This window comes from Equus asinus, chromosome 2 (genome assembly GCF_041296235.1).
Source record: "Equus asinus isolate D_3611 breed Donkey chromosome 2, EquAss-T2T_v2, whole genome shotgun sequence".
Classification (NCBI taxonomy): Eukaryota; Metazoa; Chordata; class Mammalia; order Perissodactyla; family Equidae; genus Equus; species Equus asinus.
In genome coordinates this window covers 182,415,163-182,435,298 of record NC_091791.1, presented here as the reverse complement: position 1 = coordinate 182,435,298, position 20,136 = coordinate 182,415,163, and the positions used below count along the sequence as shown (strand labels likewise).

Sequence of the window (20,136 nt, the reverse complement as noted above, 5' to 3'; positions counted from 1 at the left end):
CTGCCCGAGTGCCGCGTCTTCTAGGTAAACCGGAGCAGGAAACCGAGTCTGTCGTCACTCTCAGATCTGCACCCCGGAAGCCTCGGCGAGGGAGAAAGCCCGGGGTGTCCGCGGCCACGCTGCTGCCGCCGGGAAAGCGCGCCCCGCCCCGCCCGGCCGCGCGCAGACCGCTGTCCCGGGAGCGCCCGGCGCTTGGTCTTTGAAACCAAAAGCGCCGGTTGTGACCCCCTGGGAGGGTGGCTTCCATTGCAACTCCTTCTCACCCAAACCCCTGAATCTTCTAAAAACCCCTCGGTCGCTTGTTCTCAGCTCCTTTCGCTCCAAAGGGAGATTTGAATGGGGGCTGCAGAATGCCTGGGGTTCGAAGCGCGGGAGTGATTTTTCTAAGCCACTCGCTCGGCTCTGGGTGGAGCGGGAGTGCTGGAGGGGGTCGGGCAAGGGTGCTTCACCGAGGAGGAGAAAAGACCAGCTGCTTCGTTCTTTCTCAAGTCCGACTTCCCTTCAAGTAGGGCTGAGCAGAGGGAGAGCGCTGGTTCTCCAGACTCCGCTAGGGGCACCAGGCAGAACAAGGCGAGGGGCGGGGCACGGCAGGGCGAGGCTAAGGGGAAGCCGGGGACTCACCCCGAGGGAAACCCGTGGCGGTAACCGTGGCTCAGCTTAAACAGAAATTACGGCTGGAGAAACTGAAGGTCAGGCTGAGTTGGCGACGTTGATGAGTTCCTGATCTGCACCGGCGGGACCCGCGGAAGGAAAGATCGAAGTTACAGAGTGGGGAGCACGGAGGGGTGCAGAAGGGCAAGCGCAGTAGAGGGAGGAGCGAAAGCAGGAGACAGAAGAGAAAGGGGCCCGCAAGCCTTCCCAGTGTATAAGCAAAGTGCCCAGTTCCACCCTTGTTGCGCGCCTTTCCCAGGTCTCTCCACCCAGAGCGCACAGTGTCCTAGCCCCACTTTGCCCCACAGCACCCTGAGGCACCGGATACTTTCACCTCTCGCACCCGGTCTCCCTTTCCCTTCATCTTCCCCCTCCCTTGGCTCAGGGCCCCTGGAAGGCCCAGGCTCAGAGCGTGGTGATCCGCGATGTGCAGGTGCCATTACGGAAGACGCCTCCAGACTCCAGGTTCTCCGGCTGGAAGTCCTCCACGCTGTAGGCGCGGCTCTTGAGGGCCGTGGCATAGTAGTCGACCGGCTCCTCCACAGCGTTGTCCATCCAGCTGAGACACAGGATGCGCTGGAAAGAGCGCTTGAAGTTGTCCGAAAGGAAGCCGTAGAGGATGGGGTTGGCGCAGCTGTTCGCGTAGCCGAGGATCACCGACAGCTGGCTCACCGTGGCGTCGTCCTGCTCTGCGAACACGTTGACCAGCTGTACGACATAGAAAGGCATCCAACAGATGACAAACACCATCACCACCATCATCACCATCAGGGTGATCTTGCGCTCCGAGCGCTTGCGCTGCTGCCAGCCGGCCTTGAGGGCCACCATGCGCATTTTGGCGATGATGAGCACGTAGCACAGGCAGATGGCCCCGACTGGCAGCAGGAAGCCCATGAGAAATGTGTACAACACGAAGCCCACCAGCCAGCGCTGGGCAGGCTCCGGCATGAGCATGTTGCAGGCCACCGTGCCATCACTGTTGGCCGCGGTGCGCGAGAAGACCACGATGGGCAGGATGACGAGTAGCGATAGCACCCACACGCCCAGATTCACCACCTTGGCCACGGTTGGCCGGCGGTAGCGCGCTGCCTTGATGGGGTGCACCACGGCCACGTAGCGGTCCACGCTAAGCACAGTCAGACAGTAGATGCTGGTGAACATGTTGACTGCGTCCACGCTGAGCACAAGGCGGCAGAGCAACGCGCCGAAGGGCCAGTGGCGAAGCAACGTGGAGGTGACCAGGAAGGGCACGCTGAGCATGAGCAGCTCATCGGCGATGGCCAGGTTGAGGATGTAGATGTTGGTGGCCGTCTTCATCTTGGCGTAGCGCAGGATCACGTAGATGACCATGGAGTTCCCACACAGCCCCACCAGGCACACCACGGAGTAGATGAAAGAGATGAGGATGGCGCTGCCCTGGCCCTCGCTCAAGGTCCCGTTCTGGGACGCATTCCGCCCCGGCTCCTCCATGCCGTCCGCAGCTCCGGCCCCGGGGCCCCTGCTGCCGCCTCCTTCGCCGCAGCTGCCCGGGCTGGGGCTAGGAGAGGAGGGAGAGGAGGCGGTGCCATTGGGGAACATCTCGGCTGATGGGGCCGATGAGGCTGGGGCGCTCTCTTCGCGCCCCCGCTGCTTGCGCCCTCACTTGGCACCCCGGCTGCCGGCTCGCACCTCACCGCCGCCGGGTGCTTCGGGGGAGCGCGCAGCGGCTGCAGGGAGCGCGGCTCCAACCCACACCGGCGGGGCGCATCGCCCAGAGGCTGCCTGCGCCCAGCCGCTTGCCGCTCCGGGGCGCCTGGGCACACGCGAGCGTGGAGAGGGGAGGCTGGGAGGCTGGAGCCCCGCGCGGCACAGCCATTAACTAGCACGGTCCTGGGCTGGTGAATGATTAATAGGTACCACCAGCACGTCAGCAGCTACGAAAAGGGAGGAGGGGGGAGAAAAAGAGGGAGGAAGGCGATATGGGTGCTTTATCACCCCTCGCCCAATGTTTTTCCTTCCCAGTCCTGCGCTAGGATCAACTCGAGCAGCTGTTTCCGGGGTTCCCCTGCAGCACCCTTTACCCGCCGCTCAGGGGGACCCGGGGCGTTCCTCCGCCTTCCTGGAGGATGGGTGGGAACCAAAGATCTGGATCCCGTCCCATCCCACCCGGCTCTTATCCAAAGCAAAGAATGAAGCAGACCCCAGGCACAGATGTCTGGAGTTCATCTCAGTTTCCCTCAGTTGCTGCCCTGCCCTAAGGGACCCCAACTCCGCTCTGGTCCAATCGTCCCGGGCCCTAAACCTCCCGCCCCTGTCCCTGCCGGCCGTGCCCCTCAGACACGCCGCGGAAGCTCCCGGTCCTCCTTACCCAGGGCACGCTACCTCCAGACCGACGCGTAGATGGCGCGTGCAAAGTGCCCGGGAGGTCTGGTAGCGCGGTGACGTTCTTTGCAGGGTCCAACTCCTTTCTTGGGGCCGGACCCCGCACGGGCGCCCACGCAGCTGCTCTTGGAGTCACGCAAACTGACCCTAAGCCGCGAGCGTTAGGAGGAAAGACCACAGCCGCGCAGGAGGGGCTTCTGCGTTACCACGCCGCGGGCAGCTCTTCTCGGGCGGGAGCGTTCAAGGGCCTGAGTAAACCATTGCGAATCTCTTAATAAAGCTTGTCGGGCCCAGAGCCCCCTGCGTCTCCCGGAGGAATATCGACTGCAGAAAGGCGGACGCGCGGCTGGGAGCGCGGAAGGAGCCTGGGCGCCCTCCCCACCGTGCCCGGCGCGGTATTGGAAATCCATCTAGGTGTTCACGGGAGGAGGACACGGCTGCGCCGCCTGGAAAGGCCCCGCCCGCGTCCCTGCTGTACTTTGTGCCCGGGAGAGTTGGCGGGTCCCGGGGGGAGGCGAGTGTAAAGGCCTGGGCGAGCCGAGATGCCAACTCCTCTAAACCCACGGAGGGCTGGCCTTACAGCTGGCCAGACCTGTCTCCAGGAACAGCAGGACCACATTCGAGTCCTTCCGTGAAATACCAGGCTTTCAGCCTTTGCTGAGGCCCCTGCACGTGTGACCCAGCTCTAGTTCACGTGCCCTAAATCTTTAAGACACAGAAATCGATGTAGACACTCCTAAAGTTTCTTCACTTCATTTAGGAATTGAACGGTTTCTGTGTAAACAAAAGAACGGATGGTCGATTACCATGATTTTTAAAGACCTCCCCGACTCCTCAGGGTCCCTAGTCTAGGCTCCCTTGGGTTTTCCAGTCCAACGAAGGATCACTCCATCAGTTCCCCCGGTCCTTTTCAAGATCCCTTCAAGTCTTTATCTGGAACATGCGGGTTCCCAGGAAGACCTCCCCGAAGCAGACCAGAGCTGGGCCTCTTTCAAGCTTTAGCTTTGTCTCCAGTTTCTAGTTAGTTCCTGTTTCCTCCCAACTAGACGGCACCCACTGTGCGATGTCTCAGCTTCTCTTCCCGTCACTACAGTTTACACTGCGGAGAGGCAAACTTCAAGAGAAACTAAACTCCTCGCTGAGGTTATTTGTACCAGACAGCCCAGAAGGCAGAAATGGATGCAGAAACTGAAAAAAAAAAAATTCCTATTGCCCTCTTGCTTTATCTGAGTAATCATGTGCGTATATGTGTTTTAATTCTCAAAACTAAGCGCTCCTGAAAGGAAAAGAATAACTTTTGTAGTGTGTTGATTATAGCAATCAGAGATTACATACACCATGAGAGAATCTCACAGGAATATGTGTAATGGACACTGAATTATTGATGAGAAATGTGCTAGGAAGGAATTTGAAATTTCATAAGGCCCAAGCTGTGTAATCCATTGCTTTATCTGAACAAATTACTTCATCTAAAGTGGGAGGTGGAATTCATGGCTAGTTGTATTTCATTTTCCTTAAAAGTACAGCACGTGTGGAGAAAAAAAAATGAATGTTCATAAAAAAAAAAAGGCTTTTTTTCTTGGAGATGCTTTTTACTAGCCAAGCCTCAAAATGGTTCAGATGCCTTTTTGCCAGTCACTGACTAAAGACACCTGGCTATTCCACAGGGGGCTGACATTTCAATAGGCATCCTTTAGACAACTTGACGTGGATCCTGCTTGCTGCAGGGAGTGGGTGATGGGAGCCGGTAAGGCTCAGCTCTGTTGTCCGGAATCTCCTGAGTTCGCTTTGCAGCCCATCTTAGGGAAATCTACCAGTGTAGTGGTCGCCTCATCTACAAAAGAAGAAAATGTTAGCTCTGACATGAGCATGCTTTTTTTTGTTTCTGAAGTGGTTTCTATGAGGAATTATTTATCCATAAAAAGAGATTGACAATGAGATACCACGTTACACCCACTAGGGTGGCTATAATAGTTTTTTTAAAAAGGAAAACAACAAATGTTGGCAAGCATGTGGAGAAATTGGAAACCTTCTATGTTGCTGGTGGGAGTGAAAAACGATGCAGCAGCCTCGGAATGTTTGACGATGCCTCAAAAAGTTAAACATAGAACTGCCATGTGACCTGGCAATTCCACTCCGGGGTATTTACCCCCCAAAACTGAGAACAGGTGTTTCAACAAAAACTTGTGCACGAATGTTCATAGCAGCACTATTCGTAATATCCAAAAAGTCAAACAAGTCAAATATCCATCAACTGATGAATGGATAAACAAAATGTGGTCTATCCTCTCAAATAGATTATTCACCCACAAAAAGGAATGAAGTATGGATACACGCCACACTGTAGATGAACCGTGAAAACATTATGCAAAGTGAAAGAAGCCGGACACAAAGGGCATGTGTTGCATGATTCCATTTATATGAAACATCCGGAAAAGGCAGATCCACAGAGATAATTATCAGCAGAGTAGGGGTTGGCAGGGGAGGGGTCGAGCATAGAGGGAATGGGGAATGACTCTCTAATGGGAATGGAGTTTCTTTTTTGGGTTATGAGAAAGTTCTGGAATTAGACAATGGAAGTGGCTGCACAGCACTGTGAATGTACTAAAAGCCACTGAATTGAACATTTTAAAAATTGTTAAAATTATGAATTTTATGTCACGTAAATTTTACTTCAGTAAAAGGAGAGGTTGTGGTGGACAGGAGCCATGCACTTGTGTATTTCTTAACATGGTACCTGTGGGCTACTCCGTGTACAGACAGAAACAGTTGAGCAAAAGCCGGCGTTTCTGGGCTCAACAACGTGTGATGGGGTTGCAGCTGCTGTTAAATTATGTTCAGAGCAGGAGCCCAGGTAGGAACCTGCCTTCCCCTCAGACCCCAGTTTAATGTAAACATTTCCTTATGAAACAGGAACCCTAGTGTAGGCATGGGAGTGTGATAATGTGTAAAGAACAAGGCCCATGAGTCAGGACTCCACAATCTCCATGTCTTATTTAAAACCTTTTCTTTTTTTTTTTTAATTCATGTATCCAAATCCTTGGAAAACCTCAGGATAAGTTTGTTATCTCCATGACAGTTACTGGCCCTCCAGGTCTCCCTTCTTTGGTAACTATCTTTCCTATGCCTCTGTGATAGGACAGAAGAAAAAAGATGGCTTCCAAGAAGGGGAGAATGAAAAGTCCTCATTTAGGAAGTTGCTTATTCTTTTCTTTTTTTTTTTTTGAGGAAGATTAGCCCTGGGCTAACATCTGCTGCCAATCCTCCTCTTTTTGCTGAGGAAGACTGGCCCTGAGCTCACATCTGTGCCCATCTTCCTCTTCTTTCTATGTGGGACGCCTACCACAGCATGGTATGCCAAGTGGTGCCACCTCCGCACCCGGGATCCGAACCGGCGAACCCCGGGCAGCCAAAGCAGAACGTGCGAAATTAACCACTGCACCACTGGGCCGGCCCTCAAGTTGCGGGTTCTTAAGTAGGCTTATTTTCTTCCCCCATCTCAATGCCCTCTGACAAGCTCCACTCGCCTGTTCTATCACGTAAGGTGCGCACTCCGAGTACTGTATTTATCACACTGTGCTGTGACTTTTTTGTATACTTGTCTGTCACCCTTCCTAAATCAGTAAGTTGGTTGAGAACAGAGGCTATATTTTATTTATCTCCATATCCCCAGCACACAGCACAGTTCCTGGACCAACACCTCCTTGCTTTACTTTTCCAAGGCATCCCATAGATAGTACCTTCTTTTCTTCTAACCCATAAGACGTAGATGCAAAGAAATGAACTTTGAGCCTCTTAAAAGAAAAGCTTTAACATCCATGTCACATCTCCATCTATAATAATTTCTTACTCATTTAAATCATTTCAAATCATTTCAATTTGCATGTCCTATATCAACAATTATCATGCTGATGACTCATTCATTGATCATTCTTGGTCTTAGATTTCTTGGCAGAGGAAGGGCTCTGGAAAATGGGTAGTACATACTTTAGTAGCTAATGATGGTTATTTAAATAGTATCATGCAGTGTGAAAGCCATTATACGTGGAAGATCATTTCTTTTTAATTGCAATCCTGAGTCACTTGGTTTGGTGGAATAATAATTATCAGGAGCTCAGACTCTGCTTCTGTCACAATCGTTACTAATGTGGTTTTTCCACTTGAGCCTGTGGTGATCCTCCAATGAGCTCCTCTGCCCTGTGCCAGTGGTAAGGGGCTGGCTGGGGCCAGGGAGTAAAGGGAACACTTCCTGGAACACAGTCTGCACCATCATCAGCAGCAGCACTGTGTTTACAAACACTGGTCTGGGCAGATGGGCCCAAGCTGGGTATAAGGGGCGAGCACCACACAATATGTCCCACAGCAGAGTCAAGTGTCACTTAAGGACAGTCTGCCACGAGGCAGATAAAATTATGACAGTCTAATAAGAAAGTTGCCAGAGTACAAAGGGAGCTATAAGGCTGAGGACAATCCTGGACCTCGTACCCCAGGGATGCCCCGTCACCTCACGGTGTCCCTGGTAGCCCGTGGCTTACTTTATCACTGATCTCAGGAAACTTGCCCTAGCCCACCGCTATTGTCTCTTCTCTGAAAGAGCACAGCACAGTCTTTTTTGTGCTTTCAAGAAAGACACACAGGGTGCAACCACTCACATTTTCCCCTATAGATTCTCTACTGCTAAATAATATTTCTAAAAACAAGAATTTGACCCACACGGGAAAGTATTCATTATTATGGATCGATAAACAAAAATAGAACAAAACTAGCCCCGTGTTACCTGTATTATTTGAATAATCCTTACCAGCGATACAGTTTTCTATAATGTGCTCTCCGTAAGTCAAGGATCTCAAGACCGATTACATTAGTTTCAAACAATTTTGTCAAAATCTTTTTTGGCTTTTTTTTTAAGCGGAAACTACGAAAAATACTTTCAAAGTCACAAAACGATATTTTTGTTTTTTTTTTTTTTTTGATGCCTCTATTGATGTTTGGTTTTGAGCAGAGTTTAAACACTTACAGCAAATCACCCATTCCTTGAGAAAGGGCTGTTCCTTTGGAGAGGGTTGTAGCTGTCAGTCAGCTTCACCAGCTAAGGGACAGTCCAGAGATCACAAAGGGCTGAGTGTGGGAAGGAAAGCCAGTTGGGTAGATGAAAGCTATGTGGCCATCTTTTATTTTTAAGATATACAAACTTTTATTTTTGATTAAAAACAAAAAGACATGTAATTAGAGAACGGTTTAAATCCCTGTAGCCATCATAACACCTGCCATCCTGATCCAGCCACTTTGTGCGCATTTTAAGGATGTCGAGGCAGGAGCCTAGCCACGTGCTCCATCGGCCGCAACACTGCTTTGTTTAGATGACATGAAGCAACTTACAGTATCCATCTTTTCTTCTTTGCACATTTAAGGTAGAATTGGCCAGTGTGGTTCTGTGTTGGACTCATCATTGACTTCTGCTGGGAGTAGGAAGAAGGGGGTGATGTCTGCGAGCTCTGGGCTTGGGACCACTGAGAGCGGTCCAGGAAGGGAATGCCTGGGTCACCTGTCACTCTCTCCTCCTGAGGGCAGGCTGCCTCACGCTGACCAGCACTAGGCCTTGCCTCTCTTCTTTTTTCTCTACGCAGCACAAAATGGTCTTTTACCTTGTCCTTGCGGAAGCAGCCTGTGTGACAGCCTAACCCGTTCCTGTCAGATGAGGGAAGTAAGATGATAGCACAGGCCAGATGGGGCCACCTGGCCTGATTAGGAAGTCACCATTCTTTGTTGACTGACTGGCTGAGCCAAAATTTCACTCTTTACACAATTAACCAAAGCATTGGTTTCTGAGTACTATAGCCTATTATTTTTTAAAGAATTCTTCATGGAAGTAAAATTCAGACTATAGTAGAATAGATAATTCTGTAGCTGTACTGTACATGGTCATATTTTTGCCCCCACTTCTTAGTGAAAAGGACCTGAAAATTAATAGCAGAATTCCGCTCTGTACGAATAATTCTTGGTTTTAATAAAAAAAGAATGATCTATTCATTAATTTACCAAATATTTATTGAGGACCCTCTGGGTGTTGGGCGCTTTTCTAGGCACTGGAGGCACAGTGGCCAAGATTCACTAGTTTCCTGTGAAATTCTAATGGGGCAGAAAGAGCGAACGAGGCACGTGGTACTGTAATTGCAGTTAGTGGTAAGTTCTAAGAAGGAGGTAGGGATGTGGGGCCAGAGAGCGCTGGGAGGTGGGCGTGTTGGGCCTGGGTTAGATGGAAAGGGGAGGGATGGAGCTGATGCTTGAGCAGCCCTGACTGGCGCGAAGACGCGGAGCCCAGGCCTGGGGAGGCTTCTTCCAGCAGCATCTGTGATTCTGCCCCAGGGATGCTGCTGAGGTAGGGCCGGCCACCCTTAAGCTACACCCCAGCATCCCGCTCTTTTTTTTTTCCTCCTAAACTCATAATAATTTAGAGAACATCTTTAGATATCATCCAGATGGCTCTTTGAACCTGGTGGACCCACTGCTTGTTTCCGTTGAGATTTCCAGGCCCTAGGAAAGCAGATTCAGTAAGCAGTAACCTTTGCAGAGTAAGCCTCAGTGAGGTCCTCCTGGGGGCTGTGCTCCGTGAGACACTGGCCTCAGTTCACACACAAGGAAGAGAAAAGCCAGGAGGTCAACGTGTGAGAGAGCCAAACCTAAAACGGAGAAACCTTTAACAAGGCACTCCTTCTTTTTCTCAGCAAATTGGGAAAAACTGCTGTTCTTCTTGAGCAGTGAGGCAAGACCGTGCCTGCTCTGGACTATGTGTCAGAGAAGAGCATGGGAGCCCCTAAGCTTGTCCAGGAGAATGGGTGCTAACAGGCTGCTGGTGTTCCCAATGCCAACATTCAAAAAACAAACAAAATCAAGGAGCTGCTTCAGAGCAGAAATGTGTGCATATGAGTACATTTGACGGTAGGAACTAGAGGGCAGAAGGAAGGCTAGTTGGGGAAGACACTTGGGTGGGGAGGGACCACTTCAGGCACGTGGTAGGACAAATGGGCTTGGGGTTAACTTCCATAATCACACTTTATATGCAGTTGTCTCCTACAACAATTCTGGGTTTAAAAAACATCTGGTTTTCAATTATCATGTTTCTCTCATTGGTGGTAGTGCAAAATTCACATGGGAATTAACAAAGACTCAGTTGTAAATAATTAACGATTCATTTTTAATCAGTACCTTCTAGAGAGCATAGACCCTGTCACGCCCTGCTCAGGGGCCCCAAGCCCACTTCTGGCAGATGCAGACACCTCAAGGCTGAGCGGGTACCTGAGAGGTGACTGTTTGCAGGAGGATGAGGCAGATGAGGCACGAGCTTGGCCATGGGGGCTGGGGTATCCATGCTCATGTGCGGGAGGCTGCTCACAGGGCAGGACAGAGCCGGGGGTGCAAGTCGAAGTGGATGAGCTGCCGGTGGGGCCAATTCCAGTGCAGAGCTGGTGAGGAATGCTGGAGTCTGAATTCAAATCCGGTCAGATCATAATGACGGCAGTATGACGGGACATATTTTATTGAACAGATGCTAAGCTAGATTTATAACGGTCAAGGTAAGCCAACCAAACGAAACAGCTGGGTCTTTGGGAGAACTTTCAGCACAGATGTTCGACCCAGGCCACTGAGAAGGTGGAGAAAAGATGCTGCACCAGCCACTGTACCCTTTGCTGCCTGTCCCCTTGGCCCTTCCCCATTCCATAATAAAATTTGGCTCCTCCTCTAGGCAAAAAGAAAAATATTATATAAATAACAGTTGATGCAAACAAGTAACAGCACAAAATGGGGTTCAGGCCCTTGGAGGAATAGGTGGGAGAAGGTGTTACGGAAGTGTGGTTGGCTTGTGTGACATCTGGGCCGCAAAAGTGCCAGTAAACAATGGCCTGTTACACCTTAACAGTGAAAAACTGGATTGGGCAAAGGAGGCAGTAAATATATTATCTTGTATTTAATACAATATAATAGTAATTAAACACTAAAAATGGTGTCACCGATGAATTTTTATTGACACGGAAAGACATTCAAAACATTGCTAAGTGTGAAAAGTCTATTTCAAAATTATATGAACCCATTAAATGGGTGCATATGCACCTACCCGCCCACACACAGCCCCCCCCGCAAAAGAGCATATATACGCATGGGGCGGAAAGGATGGTTACTAAGACGTTACCAGTGGGTATCATGAGGCAGTTGGATTATGGATGCTTTCGTCTTTCTTTTGTATATAGACATTTTCTACTTTTTCAGCCATGAGTGCATACTGCTTTTTAAATACTGTAAAAATAATAAAAGCTTTTTTTTTTAATTTAAGAAAAGATTCCTGGCCATAAAGTACCTACCTGGTCTGTTAAGTGGAGCATTCACTGATTTATTTCCTCCTTAATTATGTTTACTTTCAGAAAAATTCTAATAAATTTATTCTAGAAATTAACATATTATGGTGCAAATTAAATAGCAAATAAAATGTACCCAGCAGAAGGTGGTAGAAGGAACTGAGACAGGAGCTGGAGCAGTCTGTTGTCTTCCAGGTGGTCCCTCCAGCCCCATGGCTGAGTGGGCTCCCCAGTGTGCTGGCGTCCGCTGTGCTGTGCTCACCTCTTGGAACTGCCATGGTACTATGGTAATGTAAACCACAGGATGTTGTTTACATGGTGTAGTTGTCTAATGACAAACTTTTGGGTTTAACTCACATATTTTCCATGTACTTAACCTTGTGCATGTTATTTGACCCGCCTGTGCCTCAGTTTCCTCTTTCATAAAGTGAAGATAATAGAGCATCTACCTGATAGGGTTGTTGAAAGGATTAAATATTTTCAAAGTGATTAGAACAGGTTCTGGCATGTGGTAAGCTCTATAAGCATTTAGCTATATAAACTAATTTCTAAAGTATGGATTACAATGTAACATTATTTTTGAATCAAAGGAACTTCAGAAATTCGTTTTTGCCTCTCGCTCAGGAACTTAATACTAGCTTTTAGTACATGTTGTACATTCAGCTAAAATAACTCTAAAATGTTAATCAGTTCTATCAGCATCGTACCAGAGTCAATCCAGTCTGTTCACATGCTGAGGACTGAAGGTACTCCTGTATTCATGGACTCAACCCAACTGTTTGAATGGGACACAGGCGCCCTCTGAGTTTGCTACAACTTTTCTTTTTGTCTCGGTTTCTAACCAGACCCCTGAGCTCCCAAGCTGGTAACTGTAGTTGGACAATGTACCCACATTCTAAAGAGGGGTGCTAGTCCACCCCTCAGGCCGTCGCCCGCCTGCAGTCTGTACATAAGAGGAGGATAGAGACTGTTTCCTTAGGGAGGGTTTTCAGAGTGCCGTGCACTTTTCCTCCCATGGAAGGCGGGTTCTTACCCCATCAGTAAAGCGTGGGGGCTTCTATAAAACCACTTGGAGAGCTTGTCAGGTGTCCCCTGGCCTTGGTAAGTCACAGAGATTGGTGCCTGATTCTTACTTGGAAAATTTAAAGGTGAGCAAGAGAGCGGCTGGACCTAGATGACAGAGTGAAGAGAAAAGTCTACGGGCGGAGAAAGCTGTCTCCTAGTGAGAGTGGAGCAGAAGCTGTGTTTCCCATGAGCTGGAGTGAACTCCACAGCAGGCAGAGAGCGGGGAGCTCCTCGACATACCCACTCTGCCTGACACAGTGAGATGACCTGAGCGGGAAGTTTGTGTGCCAGAGGAGGAGCTGAGTGGGGAACATGGCCAGCTGGCAGTGGATATCGGGCAGGCCAGCAAAGGGCACAGTGGGAGCACTCGAGTAAGGAGTGGGGGCAATGCTGGAGAGCCCTCCAAAGAACTCCACAAGAGAAAGAGCCCCTCCCGGAGGACACCAGTGCACGATTATAACTACAAGAGTCGAGGAAGAACTTTCCTGTCTAAGACTCTTCCCTTCCCCTGCCAGAGCCAGAGGCAGAGAAAGGAGTGAAGGAGAAGTGGGAAATTAGTGTGAAGAAACAGTCAAGAATCCAACCGTTCCCTCTTCCCTACTGTAGGATCTAAGCATGGGTTAGGCTGGAGCCCATGCAGGGACAAGGAGCTTTATATTGAATAGGAAATTAAAGTTTCAATTGAGAAAACATCACTTTTTATAATGTTTGAAAACGAGGCTGTTAATGTCTGAAAGTGAACGAAGAAGCTCTGGAGTCCCTGTGTGCTAAGACTTTCCTCTTAGAGTTCTGCCATCTTTCACCCTGCCAAGCACACTATGAGAAAGCTTCTACTTACTGCCCTCATTTTGCAGGGGAAGAAACCAAGGCACAGAGAAGTTAAATAACGTGCTAAAGTCACACAGCTGAAAAAAGTCAAAGCTCGGATTTGGCTGGTACTCTAGCCCAAGGCCTGTGCTCTTAAGCACCATCCATGCTGCTGTGGTCTTCTCTCTCACTGAACTCACTCAATTAAAGGGTGGTTTTGATGTCAAGAAATTACACAAACAGCAAACTTGTCGTTTTTGTGATTTATGTTTTCCTCAGTGAATCCAACAATTACTTCAGCATTCTCCTTCATTTACGTTGCCTAATCATTTAAGAGTAACCCCTTTGCCCCCCATTAGAAATTTAGAATTATATGTTCTGAAAAAATTTAGCCTTAATAAAATATTATTGCAAAGAATTGAAGACTGATGGGCCATTGGTATATCGGCGCCGACGAAATGAGTTTTCCATGAACTGCTGAGCACCGTTTCTCAGTTCTGCACAGGTGATGACCAGCGCTGCGGGCAGCCTAACACCTTCTCTGGTGTGCATAGTTCTGTGTAGTGTTTCAGCTTTGTTCCCGTCTTGTTGTCCCGCCTCGCTTTTGCCCCACCTCAAGCAAGCGTGGGTCAGCAGAGTCCCTAGGTAGAGGGGGAAGGATGAAGAGCTGCTCTGAAATTTGTACTCACTCCGCGAAGTTACAGCCAAAATGTATTCCCAGGAAAGAGAGAAGGATTGCTGCTGAATCAAAATCAATTTTAAAAAATAAATTCCTCTTCCCTAGGGCAAGTGCATGCACATTTCAAGTGGTCCCGGGCTTTGCACTTAGGCCTTCATTGATTTGACTGACAGCTGTAATAAGGATGAGAATATACAGATGCCAGCTGCATTAGAGGGGGGCACACTCTTTCCTAATTGAAACACGATGCCTCTCTTCACTAAACAATTAAGTGGGAAATTAGCATTTTTAGTCCCTAAAGATGCCTTAATTCACTAGAGGGTAGTCACATAAGAGAAAAAATCGTAAAACAATACTCGCACTGTGCATGAGACTAAAGTAAACCAAAACGATTCTACTTTAGTGTTAGAATTTTTTGTTTTTTGGTGGTAAGTGTTTAGGTAATTACAATGTTTTCCCCTCTAAACTTAGAGATGAAAAGATCTGATTTTCATACCTGCAAAATATTAGCATCTATTTATTTTCTTGGAAAATTCTATCCAATTCTATTTGTGAAAACACATGCTCTTAAAATCCACCAGGGGGAGATTTTAACATTGAGAACTTCAGCAGAGAAAAGTTTTCAATTTGATACAGTTGTCTTTCGGTTGACAGCTGAAACAACTTAAATTTTGAACTAAGCCTTCATGATAAGGTTTACATCTTGGTAAAGCTACCCGAGATATTCCAGCTATATTAAAACCAGGACTGAGTGGCTAGGGAGAACGGAGGAAATATTGCTCAGTCTTGTCAGAGAATGCGCGTGTTACTGAGTGTGTCTGGGTGTGGATGAGATGAGACCTTGTGTCTCCAGAGGGAGAATCAGATGACAGACTAATCTCAGGCCAGTGCCACTTTGTACACTGTCGATAATTCCTGGTTTCTGCTGATGCATAACGCCTTGATTTGGTTCCTTGGGGCATACTCTAAGCAATATATATATATATATATACACCTATATACGTATATCTTTCTGATACATATATTGTTTTTCCCACACAGTACAATATACAAACTAAGCAAATCAATCATATTCTTTAAGATACTGTGTATTTTTTTTTTTAGATTTGAATTAATGTTTTATCCCTTTATTCCCCCAGCTCAGTAGGCAAGAAAACATTTGGTTCTTGCCTCGGCTTTGGCATGTGACTGGCTTCCTGGCTTTGAGACAGAATAACACTGCAATTCTCTGTAAGAATGATGAAAGAAGAAATAAAAAATGTACATAAGGGATTTTTTTTTTTAAAGATTTTATTTTTTTTTTCCTTTTTCTCCCCAAAGCCCCCGGTACATAGTTGTGTATTCTTCGTTGTGGGTCCTTCTAGTTGTGGCATGTGGGACGCTGCCTCAGCATGGTTTGATGAGCAGTGCCATGTCCGCACCAACGAAACACTGGGCCGCCTGCAGCGGAGCGCGCGAACTTAACCACTCGGCCACGGGGCCAGCCCCTACATAAGGGATATTTTTGAGACGACTTTTATTTGGGAAGCTATGACATTACTGTAGAAATCTTTGAATAACTAACACCGCTGTGGGCCATCAAATCACCTGTCCCTATCAAGCAGTAAGAACCTGACACCATCAAAACTCCAGGGGAGGGGCCGGCCCCGGGGCCGAGTGGTTAAGACAGCGCGCTCTGCTTTGGTGGCCCAGGGTTTCGCCAGTTCGGATCCTGTGCGCCGACATGGCATCGCTCATCAGGCCATGCTGAGGAAGCGTCCTGCATGCCACAACTAGAAAGACCCACAGCTATAAAATATACAACTATGTACTGGGGGGATTTGGGGAGAAGAAGCAGAAAAAAAAAGAAGATTGGCAATAGTTGTTAGCTCAGGTGCCAATCTTTAAAAAAAAAAAAAAACTCTGGCAAAATTTTAAAAGGAGATAATCTCTAGAAAGGGTCCTGCAATAGGATTTGAGATGCAATGTCTTCTCCAAAGTTTGATGGACCTCCACTATCGCAGGGAGGTGTTCCTAATTAATGCGCGACAGAACATCTGCAGTTTTATGTGTGGTTTTTTTTCTAAAATTGAGAAACATGATAAAAAGACCACTGGGGCTAGCACAGCAACTTCCCTTTCTGCCATTGTCAAGGGTGATTTTCTGTATAAATCAGTCAGTCATTTCTGCCAATAAATGGACTTTTTCATACTCTCAAGTGATATATATATATATATATATATCTTTCTGATATATATATCATTTTTCCCTTACAGTACAATATACAAACCAAACAAACCAAGCATATTCTTTAAGATACTGTATATATATATAATTAGATTTGAACTAATGTTTTATCCTTTATTTCCTCAGCTCAGTAGGCAACAAAACATTTGGTTCTTGCCTCAGTGTGGTATGTGACTGGCTTCCTGGCTTTTATTCTATAAAGCCTATGCTCACTGAGGAAATATGGTTTGAGAAGAAATATTCCTCCCAAATAAAAAGAGCTCCCTGGAGACATGACGAGGCTGGGGCGAGCGAGAGGTTTGTGGGTTCCAGGATAGAGGACATCTGGGCTTTGCTCCCTGGCAAAGCTCCACGAAGATGGCAGCGCCTGGAAGTTCATCGGTCACGCACTGCAGCGAGGAGGCTCGAGTTTAGAGCGAGGACGCCCAGTCTCTCCCAGGAGTCCTGCACCTGAACTAGGGGCGGGAGCAGCAGAGGGGTGGACCCTGAAAGCTGGCCCGTGGATGGTTGAGCTGCGACTGATGTAGACAAATGACCAATGTCCAGAAGAGTCTCCAGAACTTCAGCACTGCTGAGAGCTTGGCACAATCCTGGAAGAAAGGAAGCACCAGGAATGGCAGGGGAAATCTCTCACCAACTTCAGAAAAATCCATGCCCTAAACACAAGCATCTGCTCTTCCAAATAGCTCATTTCCTTGTCCCACCCGACATGTTCTTCAGTCTTCAGAACTCCCAAACTTCAGCCCCTCATAACTTCAGCTTTTCCTACTTCACTAGGCTCAGGATTCATCACTTCAGATACTTTCTTGTGCGTCCTCTCAGCTTTCCTGCTTCCCTGTTCATCTTCTGCAATTGCCCAGCAAAATCCCAACCCCTGACCAACCCACTGGGCTGTTCTCCATGTCTAAGCTCACGCTGCTGAGTGGCAGGTAGAGAAATTCCACAATACCATGGAATTGTCACTGCTAAAAATCACTTTTCATCTCAAATTGGGTGCATGACCCTGCCTGACCAGCCTTTGATCTATCCCTACACAGTCCTTTTTTCTACTCTCTACAACTGCTACTTCAAATCAGAGCCGTTCAGGTCCCCCGCTTCGGTCTGTCTCTCCCTCACTCTCAGTGGTTGGACCTCTGCTCTTATTTCGCAGAAAAAATAGAGTTCACCCATGAGGCAGAAACTCCCTCACTTCGATCCACTCTGCTCCCAAAGCTTGTTAGCAGCCAAACTCGTCTTTCTTTGCTTCCCTCTCATCTTGGTGGAAAACATATTCCTTTCTAAGGTAAAGTCCCCCACGCTTTGCTTGGAATTGCTTGCCCTCCAGCTTTCCCGGGGAACACCCTTCATAAATTATCCCCCTTCCCTCTTCTACAGACTTTGCCTTCCTCTTCCTCTTTCTCCTTAGCATCAGCAAGTATCTCATCTGCTAATGTTAATTGCTCTCAGATATTTGGCACCGTGCCAAGGATTTTACCTTATTCAATTGTATTAATTTTTGTTTAATTAAATTAAATCTTGTTTAATTTTCATAAGCATTTAAGTCAGGGGCAATAATACCTCCATTTAACATATGAGGAAACGGAGGCATAGAAAGATTTTTTTTTTTATAACTTGCCCAGCATCTCACAGCTAGTAAATAACAGATTTCAGTTCAGTTATCTCTGTTCCATTAGGCGCAATATCAATTATACACCCCCCCACACACAAGCACATATGCTTTTTAAACGTGGTCCTTCTCACCTTTTTTGTTGTTGTTGTTAAAAAACCTCCATTGACCCTCTCTGCTCCATTATTTATCATCTGTCTCCTTCCTTCCACTCAGGGTCAATCCTCTAGAAGGAACAATACAATTAGCTCCTACCTCAATTTCCATCATCAAACTGCTCTTGTTAAGGTCATCACTGTTCTCTTTTTTAGTATAATGAAAGCATTTCGGACCTTATATCACAGACTTTCCACCTGCATATGGCAATGTCAGTATTCTCTCCTTAATGATTTCTGCCACCTTTGTTTCCTTGTCAATTTTCCTCTTACCTCTCTGCATGTCACTTAAGTTGATGTTCTCTGGGGTAGAACTATCTTCTCACTCTGTCCACTCTCCAAGAGCAAGCTCATGCATCATCACAGCTGCAACTTTGCCTTCAGGCTGATGACTCACATATCTGCATCCCTACTAGAGCCTTTCCTGGGTACCAGCTACCTCCCAGACACCTTGGCTTAGGCGGTCTAAATGCATATCCAGCTCAACATTTTCAAAACTGTATCACCACCTTCTCCTCAAATCTCTTCATATTACTTATACATTTATTCAACTAAACTGTATTGACCAGTTAGTATACGCCAGGCACTGTTCTAAGGTCATAGCAGTGAGCAAAAAGACAAAAAAAAAAAAAAAGGAAATCTGCTTTATGTAATCTGCATCCTAGTGGGAAATGTTGTTTTTCTATCTGTAGCCAGGATTTAATCAGGGAAATAGAACCTCTATTAGTATTATGGACTAAGGGGATTATTACAGCAATAATTCCTTATACGATGGTGGGAGGAGCTGGGAATGGAAGAGTCTGAAGGAGAGGTTTAGAAGAAGTTGGAAATGTTAGTAAGCCAGGCCCATCCAATTGCCAGAGTAGGAACTTAACTGGTGGATCAGTGTAGGGCAGCTGTTGCCCTTCTCTCCTTGCAGCTAACTTCCAGGACCTTCAGACAGTGATGGCTGCTGCATTTCTGCCCACTTTACCCTGAGAACAAACAGAGACGGTCCCAACTCCGCTAACTTGACACCACTCAATACCACGACATTCTCATAAGTAATGTATAGCTAATTTTGTCATTGGTGTTTTAAATCTACTCTGGAAATCTCTGTGTCTTTTAACAAGTGAGGAAGGGGAGAAGAGGAGATATCCAGGAGACACATCTCAAAGGAGGGTGTGTTTTTCAGATAAACATGGAGGAATACCAGAGTATGAGAGTGACAATGGGAGCCCTGAGAGAATGAGGTGCCCTGGGGAGAGAAATTCAGGGTCTCCAGCCAGTTTCAGTCATGGTAAGAGTAGTGGGATGAATAGCATCCCCCCAAAACTGATGTCTGCCCAGAACCTCAGAAGGTGACCTTATTGGGAATTAGAGTCTTTGCAGATGTAATTAGTTGAGGACCTCAAGATGAAATCATCCCAGATTTAGGGCTGGTGCTAAATCCAGTGACTGGCGTCCTCATTGGAAGAATGCGAGGACACAGAGAGACACACAGGCAAGAAGGCCATGTGAAGGCAGAGGCCGAGACTGGAGTGATGCTTCCAAGAGCCAAGGACCACAAGAAACCAGCAGACACTGGAAAAGGCAGGGGAGGATTCTCCCCAGAAGGCTTCGGAGTTAGCATGGCAGAAGAACACCTTAATTTCACACTTCTGGCCTCAACAACTGTGAGAGAATAACTTTCTGTGGTTTTAAGGCACCAGGTTATAGCAGCTTGTTACAGCAGCCCTAAGAAACTAATAAAGTAAGAGTATTCTGCGAAGGTATTGCACTTGTGTGAAGAGGGTGAATTTTTTTAAACCTTTCTTTTATTTGTTTGTATTTTATATAAAATACCTGCTTATGCTGTTTTAATAAATCCATTTTCTCCTTAGAGCAGCCAGAGAGGATTCTGTTGTCAGCACTCAGAGCGCTGCCAATACAGAAGAAGGAGTCAAGTGAATAGGAGACGGTGCAAAGAGATTGTCTGCAAGAGGCTGTTTAATTCATGAAATCCCCGTCATGCTCGTTAAATAATGTTAGACCATGAACTTAAAACCAACCGACTCTATCTTTCCAATGCTAACATTTTCTTCCACAGTACTAAAATAACTCTCCAGTTTAAATTTGCTGATTGTGTGTGCTCTGTGTAGATTAGGGAAGAAGTGCCACCAAGGAAAGACCAGCAGGAAAGGCCAAGCAAACTAAGTGTGTCCTCTCGGGAAGAGCATGTCCCAAGCCTCATTTAGTTCCTGGGTTGTGTCAGGT

At 47.2% G+C, this 20,136-nt stretch overlaps 1 protein-coding gene across 2 annotated transcripts; it reads right to left on the bottom strand.

The window, feature by feature from the left end:
• Positions 1-231: 231 nt before the first annotated feature.
• Positions 232-19,693, bottom strand: SSTR1 (somatostatin receptor 1). 2 transcript variants are annotated; one of them, XM_044765533.2, is made up of 2 exons: positions 2,999-19,693; positions 232-2,564 (listed from the first exon to the last, which is right to left on the bottom strand). In XM_044765533.2, the coding sequence occupies exon 2, from the start codon at positions 2,227-2,229 to the stop codon at positions 1,057-1,059; it is 1,173 nt and encodes a 390-aa protein (XP_044621468.1). In that variant the 5' UTR covers positions 2,230-2,564; positions 2,999-19,693; the 3' UTR covers positions 232-1,056. The 2 variants fall into 2 exon arrangements, with proteins under 2 accessions (XP_044621468.1, XP_044621469.1); XM_044765534.2 differs by having other exon boundaries at positions 232-2,188; positions 2,999-19,692.
• Positions 19,694-20,136: the final 443 nt, after the last annotated feature.

Bases quoted from the DNA above. Each gene is read 5' to 3' on its own strand.
- SSTR1 (XM_044765533.2), bottom strand. From the start codon at position 2,229: ATGTTCCCCAATGGCACCGCCTCCTCTCCCTCCTCTCCTAGCCCCAGC.